Source organism: Myotis daubentonii, chromosome 8 (assembly GCF_963259705.1).
Source record: "Myotis daubentonii chromosome 8, mMyoDau2.1, whole genome shotgun sequence".
NCBI lineage: Eukaryota > Metazoa > Chordata > Mammalia > Chiroptera > Vespertilionidae > Myotis > Myotis daubentonii.
This window is the reverse complement of record NC_081847.1, coordinates 45,564,098-45,576,205: the sequence shown is the minus strand read 5'-3', so window position 1 is coordinate 45,576,205 and position 12,108 is coordinate 45,564,098. Positions and strand designations below refer to the sequence as shown.

The 12,108-nt window shown below is 51.4% G+C and overlaps 1 protein-coding gene across 2 annotated transcripts in view; it reads right to left on the bottom strand.

Moving 5' to 3' along the window:
* Positions 1 to 10,429, bottom strand: part of TNFRSF11A (TNF receptor superfamily member 11a) — a 48,401-nt gene extending 37,972 nt beyond the window's left edge. For both annotated transcript variants that reach the window (XM_059706264.1, XM_059706265.1), the window contains exon 1: positions 10,281 to 10,429. In XM_059706264.1, coding sequence (XP_059562247.1) covers positions 10,281 to 10,355 — 75 coding nt within the window. In that variant the 5' untranslated portion in view covers positions 10,356 to 10,429. The remainder of the gene's footprint in view (positions 1 to 10,280) is intronic.
* Positions 10,430 to 12,108: the final 1,679 nt, after the last annotated feature.

Sequence of the window (12,108 nt, the reverse complement as noted above, 5' to 3'; positions counted from 1 at the left end):
TGACTTTGGGTTCAGATCGGAGGACACTGCTGTCCCTCCGCAAAGGTCTGAATAACAAGCACTTCATGCCATTTTCATTACCAGGCAAGAACTACATTTCCCGTAAGAGTATTTTTTTCATTTTATTTTTAATTGTGATAAAATACACATACTATAAAATTGACTATCTTAACCATTTTGCCACAGGTATTTTTCAAACAGATAGTTTGCACAGAAAAACGAAAATCTGCCTTCAGTCAGAATAAAACACACACACACACACACACACACACACACACACACACACATAAACAAAAAACAACCCTTAAAAATGTAGAGTAACTGTGGCCTCTTAGATGTCTTGGCATAGTCACCGTCTGATTTAGCAAACATTAAACAACGGACTACCTTGAAAGTTGCTTATTTTCCGGATGCATCAGCGTTTTTGCCCTGACCACCTTGATCCCAGATTTGCTCCTTAAAGGAAGAAAGGGTGGCTGCTCTCACTCAGGCACATCTCAAAGCTCCATTGATCTTCACTCAACCCTTTCTCTCCCTCCGCACAATGCATTTATTATCTCTGCTCCTCAGAAACAGAACATATGCCCCAAAGGAAAATGAAGAAATAACCTTGCATTTCAACACTTTAATTGCAAGTTTCTTTGTCTTCCAGGGAGATAAAGAGTTTAAAAAGTTTGCAGCTGTGGGCTACCTGAAATGAAAGTGCAAGGTAGGTTTGTTTCCTAAACACGGCAATTAGGATGGCTTTGACTTGTCCCTGTATTACACTCACCGTGATTTCCAAAGGCGCCAGTGAATGCTCCTTTATTCTCCCAGTGGTTAAGGCCCCCCCCCCCCCCGCCGCCGCCCTTTCTTAAATTAAAAACAAAACAAAAAAATTTGCATTCATTCCAGACGAGAGCTACTTCATCTTCTTTCCTGTAGTGAACGCCAATGGCCCCGGTGCTCCAGCGCCCTGACCTGCTGGAGGCCAAGGACCCGTCTAGGCTCTGCCTTCATTCTGGGGGTGCACCAAGCTAATACGGTCATGAGCCCCCCGAGTGGCCAGGGAAAGGACTAGACTGCCCCTGGCCCTCAGAGTCAAGTCCAGTGCTTCTCATGTGTGCATGGGATCACCTGGGAATCTTATTAAAATACACATTCTGAGTCAGTAGGTCTGGAGAGGGAGAGGGAGAGAGAAGCATCTATGTGAGAGCAAAACACCCACCGGCTGCTTCCTGCATTCCCCTACTGGGGATTGAGCCTGAAACCCAGGGCAGGGGCCCTGGCCGGGAATAGCACTAGCAATCTTTTGGTGCAGAGAACGCTGTCCAGCCAACAGAGCCACACCGGCCAGGGCAGAGTCTGTGCTTCTAACAATGCTGCTATGTGAGGTTGACGGTCTCTGAGTAGCATGGTCAGAGGTTCCAGTAAAGACGAAGAGCCAGAACTTCCTCATGCTTTCACACCCTGTACAGAGGGAACCACCTCTCCCAACGCTGGACGCCACTGATCTTGAGCGGGAGTGAAGACAGAGTTGGCCCTTAGGGAACAGCTACTGCGGTCCTGCCAGGCACTCGGCTAGAGACCGGACTTGCCTGGCCTTCTAGCATCCTCACAGGTGCTCAACGGGTTCGTGATCAGAAGACTGAACAGTGCTAAGCAGGTAGCAAAGGCTCAGACTCTTGTTCGATCAATGAGTAATTTTTCCTGAAGGACAAGTTTGATCTCATAACTTCCCTGTACAGAAGACTATCACAGTTTCCTACTAGATCTGAATCAGATTCACACTCCCAAGCCCGGACTTGGAAAGACTCCACCAATTTGCGTGCAAAACTAGAGCTCTCCAGAGGGGCAGGGCTGCAAAATCAAGATGGACTATCTCTTCCTGGGCTCAAATTCTGTTTTCTAACCGGGACGGAATATGGGTCTGCTTAACTAACACACAACACAATTGCTCTGCCTCTCATGCCTGTCACTCACCCTGGGAATGGGGCACCTCTCACACTGGATGAGGCCCCTGCCTGAGGCCACTCTAGACCCGCTTCCAGGCACGGAGGAGCCGGCACCCATCACTCTGCATTTCCTCACCTGTGGGGGTTCCTCTGCACAGTGGTTACTGACAACCAGTTGGTTGTGCATGATGGTGCCTTGGCCATTTATAATTTACCCATAAATAGGCCCTCAATGGCCTGGTTACAGGGATCATGTTTTTATGGTTTCATTGTTAAATTTTGAAACCTTGCAACCCTTAGATGTTGATGCATTAAAGTTTAGGACCCAGATTCCAGTTGTGTTCCTGCTGAGTTTAATCGTCCCTGTATGTCATACCCAATGTCATGGGGTCAGAGGTCTGTTCCAAGATTTATTGCTGCTGTGCACTAGTAACTCATCATTCCCTCCACCCAAACCCCGCTGGCAGCTCCTATCTCGCTGCAACAGAGAGCTGGGCGCCTGGCAGTGACCCCAAGGCTATCTATGCTTTGACCCTCTATCTCATTCCAACTTTTCTCCTGCTACCGACTGAGAAAAACGTCGGTAATAGAAATGACTGAGAGTTGTGCCATGGTAGACACTCAAAATAGGAGCTCAGGTCACCTGGGCCAAGAGAGGAGTTCCCAGATTCACCGAGATTCTAAGAAGACAGACAGAACCTTTAAAAATATAATCGAACTACATTTACCTGCTCATTGGCTTCGGCCCTGGGGCTGGGAAGCCTGGTCTCTCCTCCTACCCCCCATGCCCCGACCGACCATCCAGTATAGAGCCTGGCAGGTGACAGGAGGGAGGTAAACACAGGCCCATCCCCCATCGGGAGGGGGTGAGGACGGCTGCAGTGCAGACGCACAGTGCAGGCCGGGCCTCCGAGCTGCCTTCACTGCAGGAAGTGGCAGAGATGACTCCATGTGTCACATTCCTTTTCCTCCTGAGTCAGGGATCAACTCACTGGCACACAGACCCTGCCCTGAGAGTAGTTGGGGAGCCGCTGCAAACTCAATCAGCCTTAAGGTCACAGCGTCCGTCTTTCTGCAACACAAAGCCCTCGGTGAGTGTGCACACTCAGGCAGACCAGCACCAATGCAGACGCAGGGGCTTGCTTCTGCTCCCCACACTGACACAGAGTTCACTGTATAAGAAGATTCCCTGAGGGGGTAGGACCATGCCACTGGGGCAGACACCAAGGAGAAATTCCAGCTCTGCTGCTTATGAGCTGTGCAAACATGGGCAAGTTACTTAGCCTCTCTGGGCCTGTTTTCCCATCTTTCTGGCAAGGTGGATTGAGGATTAGAGAGCATCGCTGTAAAGCCCCCGGCACAGGACTGGTGTACAGGAGGGAGTCAACAAATTGCAGGTACTTTTAATATATGTTAACCATCTATTAGTAACTTAGAGCAGAGCACAGAACCTTTTGATGGAATCCCACAGTCGACAGCAGCGGTTCTCAAACTTAGACATGTCAGAACCCCCTGGCTGTTAGACCAGACTGCTGGGCCTCAACCCTAGAGTTTCTGATTCAGTGAGTGGGCTTCAGGTGCAGGGTCCAGGGACCACACTCTCCCCAGGACCGAGTCCCAGCTCCTGAGGTTTGTTTGTACAGCCATTCATGACTCAGACCCAGCACTTCCCCAATTGGCCTAATCCTTCCCTGGTCCCTCTCGCAGGCCCTGGGCTCCAGACATCACGACGGGACACAATTCTGTCCTGTATGCTCTGCGTGTCCTATCTCAGCCCCTTCCCCTGTCCGTCCAGCCCCAGAGCAAGCACCACCTGCCCCGTTCTCCACGTCCATCCTCTCCTCTCAGTGTTCCCCGGGCATCTCGCTTGTTTCTCTTTTGCAGTGGATTAGACCCACGGACCTGCAAGGAATAAAAACTGTGACGTCTGATCTTCCCTACTTGATGGCAGCTTCCCAGGTCAGAGGCTGTGTGGCAAAAGGCTGAGGTTTCCCACCAGGTCTTATGGCCTTCTCTTTGCTTTTGGTTTTTACTAGTAAATGCAAATAAGTATCCATTGACTTGAAAGGAAGGAAAGCTGGCAGAGAGGTTAAGGAACTAGAATGAATAACCCCGGGCAAGGGGAAGTTGTGGGCTAACACTCTTCAATAATAGAACCATTAAAATAAAGATGACATTGACCAACTGATCTTTACCCCTGTGATAGAACAAATTTGAGGAAATGGGATCAAGTTGTGACATGTTAGGTTTAGGTCTGCTCTGGGGAAGTTCCTGTCATTGAGAATTATTAAGTGATCAGCTAGGGTTAGCAAGGGCAGAGGGGAATAATCTCGGCTAAACTTTAATAACGGAACTGACAATCTCAATTGGCATGACAGTTTCAGAGGTCTTACACCTTGCTCTTTTTTATATCCTGCTTTTATACCTTGGGTACAAAGTTGAGAGGAGGGAAGTGCCCTTCCCAGATTTTTTTTTTTTAAATTGGATATGAGTTTAGCAGCTGTTTGTGCTACTTAAGGATACACTTTTAAGTTACAAGTTGCTAACAATATTTCAAAAAGTAACAAGTGTTGTTTTTTGGTGTGTGTGTGTGTGTGTGTGTGTGTGTGTGTGTGTGTGTGTGTTTTTAAGGGATACCATAGGGAAGTGGTTCCTTTCCCATTTGGGGGAGGTACTGAGAACCCAAACCAGCCAAAACTGTGGTGCTAATAGGATTTATGCAATACCACACATCCTCTCTTCCCATTTGCCGGGTTTAACCATCATCTTTGCAAAAAGTTAAAGTTTTTCTTCCTCATTTTTAATGGAAAGTCTTCAAATTTCTGGTAGCCAGAGGAAGTGGCTCTTGTCCTCTCAACACTGAACAGGAAATGTAATAAGTTATTATTATTCTGATGAACTGAAAGGGTAGCTCCTGCAGTCAGTTCTTCCTGCCACTTGAACCCTGGCAGCTGTGACTGTGTTTGTGCCAGACGGGCCTCTTGTCAGCTGCTAGACTAGGACTTTTTTGGATGGGGGAGGCATTAGGGAGCTGGGCAGAGAGGAAGGGAAGCACCCATCTTAGGCACTACCAACCCACCAGGAAAAATGTGTTCTATGCAAGGGAAGCCTTCTGCCAACCTATGGGTTCAAGCTAAACACTGCTTCTGCTGGGGGCAGGTGACCTATCTGAGGCCCGTGTGGGAGGACCACGGGTCAGGTCACACCTGCTCTGATGCTGGATTCACTGGGGATCACTGGACGCTTATCTCTCTTTAGTCCTGCGTTTTAGAACCCAGCCTACATCCTGAACTTTTGAATCCAGACACCTTTAGGTCAGGAAATGGCTCTAAATTCCAGTGCACACCAGTTTCCTGCAGATCCCAATACCTTGGCTTTTAGCTTATTTGCCTCTATAGAATTTAAGGAACCTGTCTGTCCCCCAATAAAATAATCCAAAGCAGCTGGGGTTCAATAGCCTGAACTTCGTCCTTCATTATTACTAGTTTAGGGGGGAAAAATCCTTCTTTCCTTGAACCTGAACAACGTTCTGACTGGGACCAAGACAGAAATGTCCCCAATAAACTGAAAAAGACAATCCAAATAGTCTGCTATTTGTTCTGCCATCAACCACATCTTTTTTTTTTTAACTGACAGGTGCGACCAGCCCACATCCTTTGGCCCTATACGGTCAGCACCAGCACAGCCCGCTGGCTCTGAGGCACTCCTGCCCTCGGCTTCTCCTCTCGCCACTGCGATGACCTGATTCAAGCAGTGGCCTCCTTACTGCCCACCCCACCCCCCAGACCCACCCCGACACTTTCTCATAACACAGTCATCTGATCACGTCCCTCCGCAGCCTACATACAACACATCCAGATAAAATCGCAACTGCTTTGCTTGCACATGGGCCCTTGGAGTACAGGATGCTGTCCTTGTGAGAGATCCCTGAACACCCCTCCCCCACGCCAGCCCCCACCCAACAAAGCAGCCCTGGACACACAGGACCACACGGTAAGCAAGAACGGGGTGTTTTTCTGGACCCCCGAGGGCTGGCTAAAGCACATCTTGTCCTGGGCGCCCACCACCCTTTGCAATGCTTCCCAGTCACACAAGCACCCTCCCACGGTCCAAGTATCCAGACCCCGTGCTCCCCCGGCCTGGCCTGGCACAGGCTTCACTCTGCCACGGGGCTGGGGGGAGAACTGCAGCCAGCCAGCCCTGGACGACCAACGAGACAGGGGAGGCCTGCTGGGCGGGGAGCGCTGGCAGGAAGCAGACTGACAGCCTCTCAGAATGGGGACAGAGATGTGGGACGCTGTGTAATCTCGCTCACCGCCCACTCAGCATTCAACCTCAAAAGCTCACTAAGAACTTCAGACAGGCCAAGTCTTCCGTTTCGTGGAAGCCCACTGTCTCAGGCTCTGTGCTTTGGGGCAGAAAGGATGAGTTGAGCTTTAACTGTCTTCCTAGCAGTGGACCCTACAGGAAGCCCACACGTGGCAACCACAGGGAACACAGACAAGGCAAACAACTTCCTATAAACCGGGTGGAGAACCTAAAGGTGTTTGGAGGGAGAGCCCGCTGTGGGCAGAGTCCCACCCATGCCAACTCTGGAGGCATGGAAGTGGATCCGCTGTGTGCTCCAGAGGGTGGGGCATGCTTCCCTTGCAGGCTGGGGTCAGGATATGGCAGGGAGAGGGCCATCGCCTTCCTGGGCAGCCACCTGGCCAGAGGGTAGATGCCCTCGGGCGGGCGAGGATAACCTGTAGAGCTGATGAGCACCAGGGTGGATACAGACCCACCTGGCAAAAAGAACAGCCCAGACAGCATTCCTGGTCCACTGAAAACACCATGTGGGAAAAACACTAATATTTTTTCCCATGCGTTTCAAAGTTAGGGAAATACAGAGGGGGGACTGCGGGGGGAGTTTAATACTGACATGGCAGATAGCGTTCCCGCAGCACCTCCTTAAAACAACACTGTGCAGAGGAGGCTCAGGCTTGGAACTCCCCTTCTCATGGTCTCGTAAAACACGGATTTAGTGACCTTTAAAAATTCACCTTTATTGTTTCAGTTTTCCTGGTGTGAGAATTCCTGGTAGATAACTGAGAAAAGCAAGCTCATATTTCCTTATCAACACAGAGAATGCGTTCATGTTACAGATTTGCCATTTTGGGGGGCAGCTGGTGGGAAGGAAATGAGGGAGAGGCATTTGAAATATTTGTTACTGACAAAATGAACTAGAAGGCCACAGATTTATGTGTCTGTGGTTCTTCAAACAAAGTAGTAACATGCACCAAGCTTTCCCTCCAGGGTGGGATGGGAGGCTGAGAGACAGCCATGGAGACGCAGGGCATCCACCAATCCTAGAGCCCAGGCAGAGCTCCGCCCTAGGGGATTTCCTCTACGGGGTCTCCCTTCCAGGGCCTTGTGGCCAATCTGTTTCTGATAAGTCTCCTTACCACCTCAATAGGGCTGTATAGGAGTTATCTCAAAAGCTATAAATGTTCATGCCCTGTCTGTTGGTCAGGTTTTCTGAATTAAGTGCTTTGTGCTATCTGTAAAGTCATAAAAATATGTGAAGGTGAAGGGGTGTGTGTGTGTGTGTGTGTGTGTGTGTGTGTGTGTGTGTTGGCAAGATTCCTTTAAGTCTAAACCACTCGTGCCATCTTCTTGACTAGAAAGCTTTCTTCCTCAACTGCCTCTTGGAACTACTCCTTCTCTTGATTTCCTACCCATCCTCCAAAGCCCACTTCAAGAAACTCCCCTCCTTCCAAAGCCCTCCTGATTCCTGCAGCCACACTCCCACCAGCTCCCCACCACCCTCCGACTGTCTCTTATCACAGCTGCTTGGTTACTGTTAGCTTCACCCATCTCGTCCTCTCTGCTGGACTGTGACCTGTGAAGGCTCAGCTATGTCTCCATCTTGTTGCTCACCAGCACAATGTTTCACATCCCATAAATGTTGGTTGGCCTGGGCATGGATGACCCTTCCCCTAGGTCTTAAATAACTGAGGATAAATAGTTACCTTAATGAAAACAGCGTGCGTCTACATTTTCTTACTTGGAATAAACAGTAGAACTATCGGCATAAAAACTTACAATGTTTTTTTTATCTGTAAGTAAATACTCTTCTTATGTCTGAAAACAAATTCCCAGCCAAAGACAGACAGACAGAGGTATAACCACAGAAATGTTTTAAAAGGCAAAACTTACAGCCTTCCAGGTAAGTTTATTTCTATTTAATTAAAGTAAATGAAACCATGTCCAATACTTGCAGATAAAGCACTTTCTAGAAGCTGTTTTTGCCAACTATTTTACGAAACCACTACCCTACCCCCAACAACGCAAAGCAGTTGGCCAAACCTTGCCCGTGTGTGAAAACAACCATCAGTGGATAGCCAAAGCAATTCCTTTTTTTAAACTAATAGGTTCGCCAAAGAAGCAGTAATTGAACACAGGGAGTGCTTGTACGCACAGTCTCTTCGGGGGGTAATAGTGCATTTCCACTTTCACAGCTAGTGGGGAGGCTGAGCGTAAATGATTCCCTTTGATTAGGATGCCAATATCATTCTATTGTTTTCTGTTTAGGTATGATTTTAAAATGCACATAATTCAAGTGGCCGAAAGGAAAAGGGAGGGGAAATAACACTTGTTGAAAGGTCTCTCTGAAAAACAAATTTGTTTTGATAGCACTTGCTGTTGCTATTACAACCAATGCATTTTATGCCATATGTGGGTAGTTTTTGTAATAAAACATGAGATGCTTTTTCAAAAGTGTAGCGGGCAGGTTTTTCTCCAGTGGCCTGCAGTTCATGGGATCCCTGGTCCTTTAGTTCAAATAAGATGGCGCCCTGCCCCACCTGTTGAACACTTAACTAAGCAACACCTGAAGTGCTTAAAGTGAACCATTCCATTCGGTTTCTGGGCTATCTTTTCCCTCCGGGACTCTAAGGCACCCGCACAAGGATTGTGGACATAGAAGGCATGTCCATGAGCATGTTCTGCCCCAGCCTCTAGCATATTCCTGTTATTTTTCTCAAGGCTTGACTCCCCAGCGGGCTTTCCCCGGCTTCTCACCCAAATACAGTAAGTTCTGCAAACGCCTCTCTGAGTCTGCAGGGGCTTCTCAGCCATCTTGCACGCGGGAGTCACCACAGCCTAAACCAATTCTACCAGCGAAGGGAAATCTGAAACTGCTGGAGCCCAGGAAACCACCACCACTCACCCTTCCTTCTGAGGAACTTCCATTCGCGGTGCCGGGTTGGGCGCACAAGAGCTCCCCCCTCGAGGACAGAAAATCAGTAACGGGCTTTATGTATTTATTTATCAGTAACTGTACTGAGTGATGGATAGAGACAATTCCTCCCAAAGGACTGGGCAGCGACAGGGATCTGAGAAGATGCGCATCTGGGGGCACCTCTAGCACTCTTTACCCTGAAGCCATTCACCAGCCAAGGGGTGGGTACTCCTTGCGGAGGGGGGGGGGGGAGGGGAAGAGCCGGGCATCAGTGACGCTAACCACTACCCCGCGGTGCCTGCCGCCCCAGCTCCATCCGGCTGAGCTCCAGGACAGCAGGGCCGTTTCTGGCGCCCCACTGCCTTGAAATCCCGCGCGTACCTTGGTTTCTCCCATTGCAAATAGTATTTTGTCCTAACACCATCAAAGGGGTTCTGAGAACAAGTGATCCTGCGATCATTCAGGGCCAGAACCTGAACGGGTGGACCTTAGGCTGCTTGTGGAGGCAGCCGGAGGGGGCGTGAAAAAGTGGGGGGCGGGGGCTTCAGCTTTTCTGCAGAAACTGCCCAATTCGGTGTCGCCGCCTGCGCTAGGCATCCCCGCGCGGCGAGCGCAGCTCTAGCCGTCCGACGACCCAGGAAACAGGTGGGGAAACCGAGCGACGCGCAGGTGGAGGGACCGACCCAGGCTCCCGCGGACCCCTGGTGCCCGAGACCTCGCACTGAGGAGCGGTTCCCGGGTGCGGGCATTGTCTGCGCGCGGACTTCTCCCGGGTGTGTTCTGCTGCCGGGAGGGGCTGTGTCTACCCAGCAGCGACTGTGCCTGGGGAGCTCGGGGCTCCAGAAATGTTGGGCGAATAAACGACAGCAAAGCCTGCCATCAAGTGGGCTTTTGGAAGCGCCCGTGTCCGGTACTGGGGTCCCGCGCCTCCCAACACCCCATCTTCTCGCCCTTTCCCTCCCGCCACGGTCCAACCCGCGGAACCGCCTCCCCAAGTTTCTGCCTCCTCCGCCCCCGAAGCCTCCGCTCTGGTTTCTCGGTCCAGCCGTCGGGTCGTCTCGCAGTCCCCGCGCCCCGGAGCCCCCAGCTCCCAGGGGCGCCGCGCGGGCAGCCGCCTTACTTACCTGCAGGGGCCCGAGCAGCGCGCAGAGCGCCAGCAGCGAGGACAGCGGGCGGCGCCGCCGGGCGCGCGGGGCCATGGCGCGGAGGGGCGGGCTGGGCGCCGCGCTCTGCGGCCTCTGCGGCGGGTTCGGCGCGGCAGGCTAGGCGGCTCGGGGCCCTGGGGTCGGCCCGCCCCGCCCCCCGCCGCGCCCCGCCCCGCCCCGCCCCGCCCCTCGGGGCACCTGTCCCCGCCCGCGCGACGTCCCGCTCCAGCGGGGCGGGGCCGCGGCGGCCAGGTGGTGCCCGAGACGGGGCGCGGGTGGGCGGCCCGCGCGGCGTCTGCGGCGGGACAGACCCAGGCACCGGGGGGTGAGGGCCGCGGGGCCGATCCGCGTTCTCCCCGCCGTGAGTGCGGGCCTTAGCCCGGAGCCTCCTCCCCTTTTTCCCTTGGCGCTGCGGGTTGCCTGCCGCCCGCGGGCAGACTGGTTGCCTGCGACCTGACCCGGTGTCTTTCCAGGTCGCAGACGTCCGGGGAGGGGAGGCAGCCTGGCCCCCGCCCCCGCCCCCGCCCGCCCATCCAGGCGGGGCCTCCCAGCGGTGGCGGCCCACCAGCGGAATTAAGGAGACGGGGATCGCGGACTCCAGGGAAAGGGTCACCACAGTCACCGCCCAGCGCAATTCATAAAGTCCTCCTTCGCCGTTTGCTGGCCACTCAGTCTCCTCCAGGGCCCTGCTCCGGGCCGCCAGCCCCTGCTGCCTCCGCCCCTCGCCGGTCAAGGCATGGGCCGGGCTTGGCCTCTCTCCTGATGAAGAAGCAGCGCCGGGGTCTGGGCGCAGCACCTGCTGTTCTGTCGCTGGGGTGCCTTCCTCAGGAGTGTGTCTTCCCTCACATGCTAGGTCGGTGCTGGACGCACTGTGTAGGCACTCCTTCGTACAGATAACTTTCTGAGTGAAAATAATTGACCCACGTCGATGAAATACATTGTTTTGCATTCCTTGAGAACGTGCCTCACTCTTCTGACCCAGCACACGGTGTATCTTAAGTATTCCCTGTGCGCGTGAGAAAACTATGCATTCCACTGTTGTTGCGTGAAGTGGTTTATAAATGTCAGTTAAGTTAAATTGGTTGAAATACCCATATTGATTTTCTGTCTTCTTCTCCTGAGAAAACTGGAAATTTCCAACAATAATTGTGGATTGGTCTATTTTTCCTTTCAGTTCTGTTTTTCCCTCATGTTTTGAAGCTCTGATTAGAGGCATAAACATTAGGACTGTGTGTTCTTGATAAATTAAGCCTTTTATCGTGATGGTAAAATGGGGTTCTGAAGTCTACTCTGACCTCAGTTGTATGTATAGGACTTCACTTTTCTTATGAATAGCACATACAGGGCACATCTCATTCTATCATTTTATGCTATCTGTGTCCGTTTTAAAGTGACAGCATATAATTGGGTCTTGCTTTTTCATTTTATCCAGTTTGACAATTTCTATCTTTTGACTGGAGTGTTCATATGTCATGTGATTATAGATATGGTGAAGTTTAAGTCTATCTTGCTATTTGTTTCTATTTGTCCCATCTTTGTCCCTTTTTTAAATCTTTTGGATTATTTGAGAATATTTTAGGATTCTATTTTCTCGCCACTGTTATCTTATACTAGAGGCCCAGTGCACAGATTCCTGCACCGGTGGGGTCCCTTGGCCTGGCCTGCACCCTCTTGCAATCTGAGACCCCTTGGGAATATTTAAGATGCACTGTTTCCACCTGATCCCAACAGGCCAGGTGGAGGGACCCCACCAGTGCATGAATCCATGCACTGGGCCTCTAGTATGCATATAAGATCTTTGGTTAAT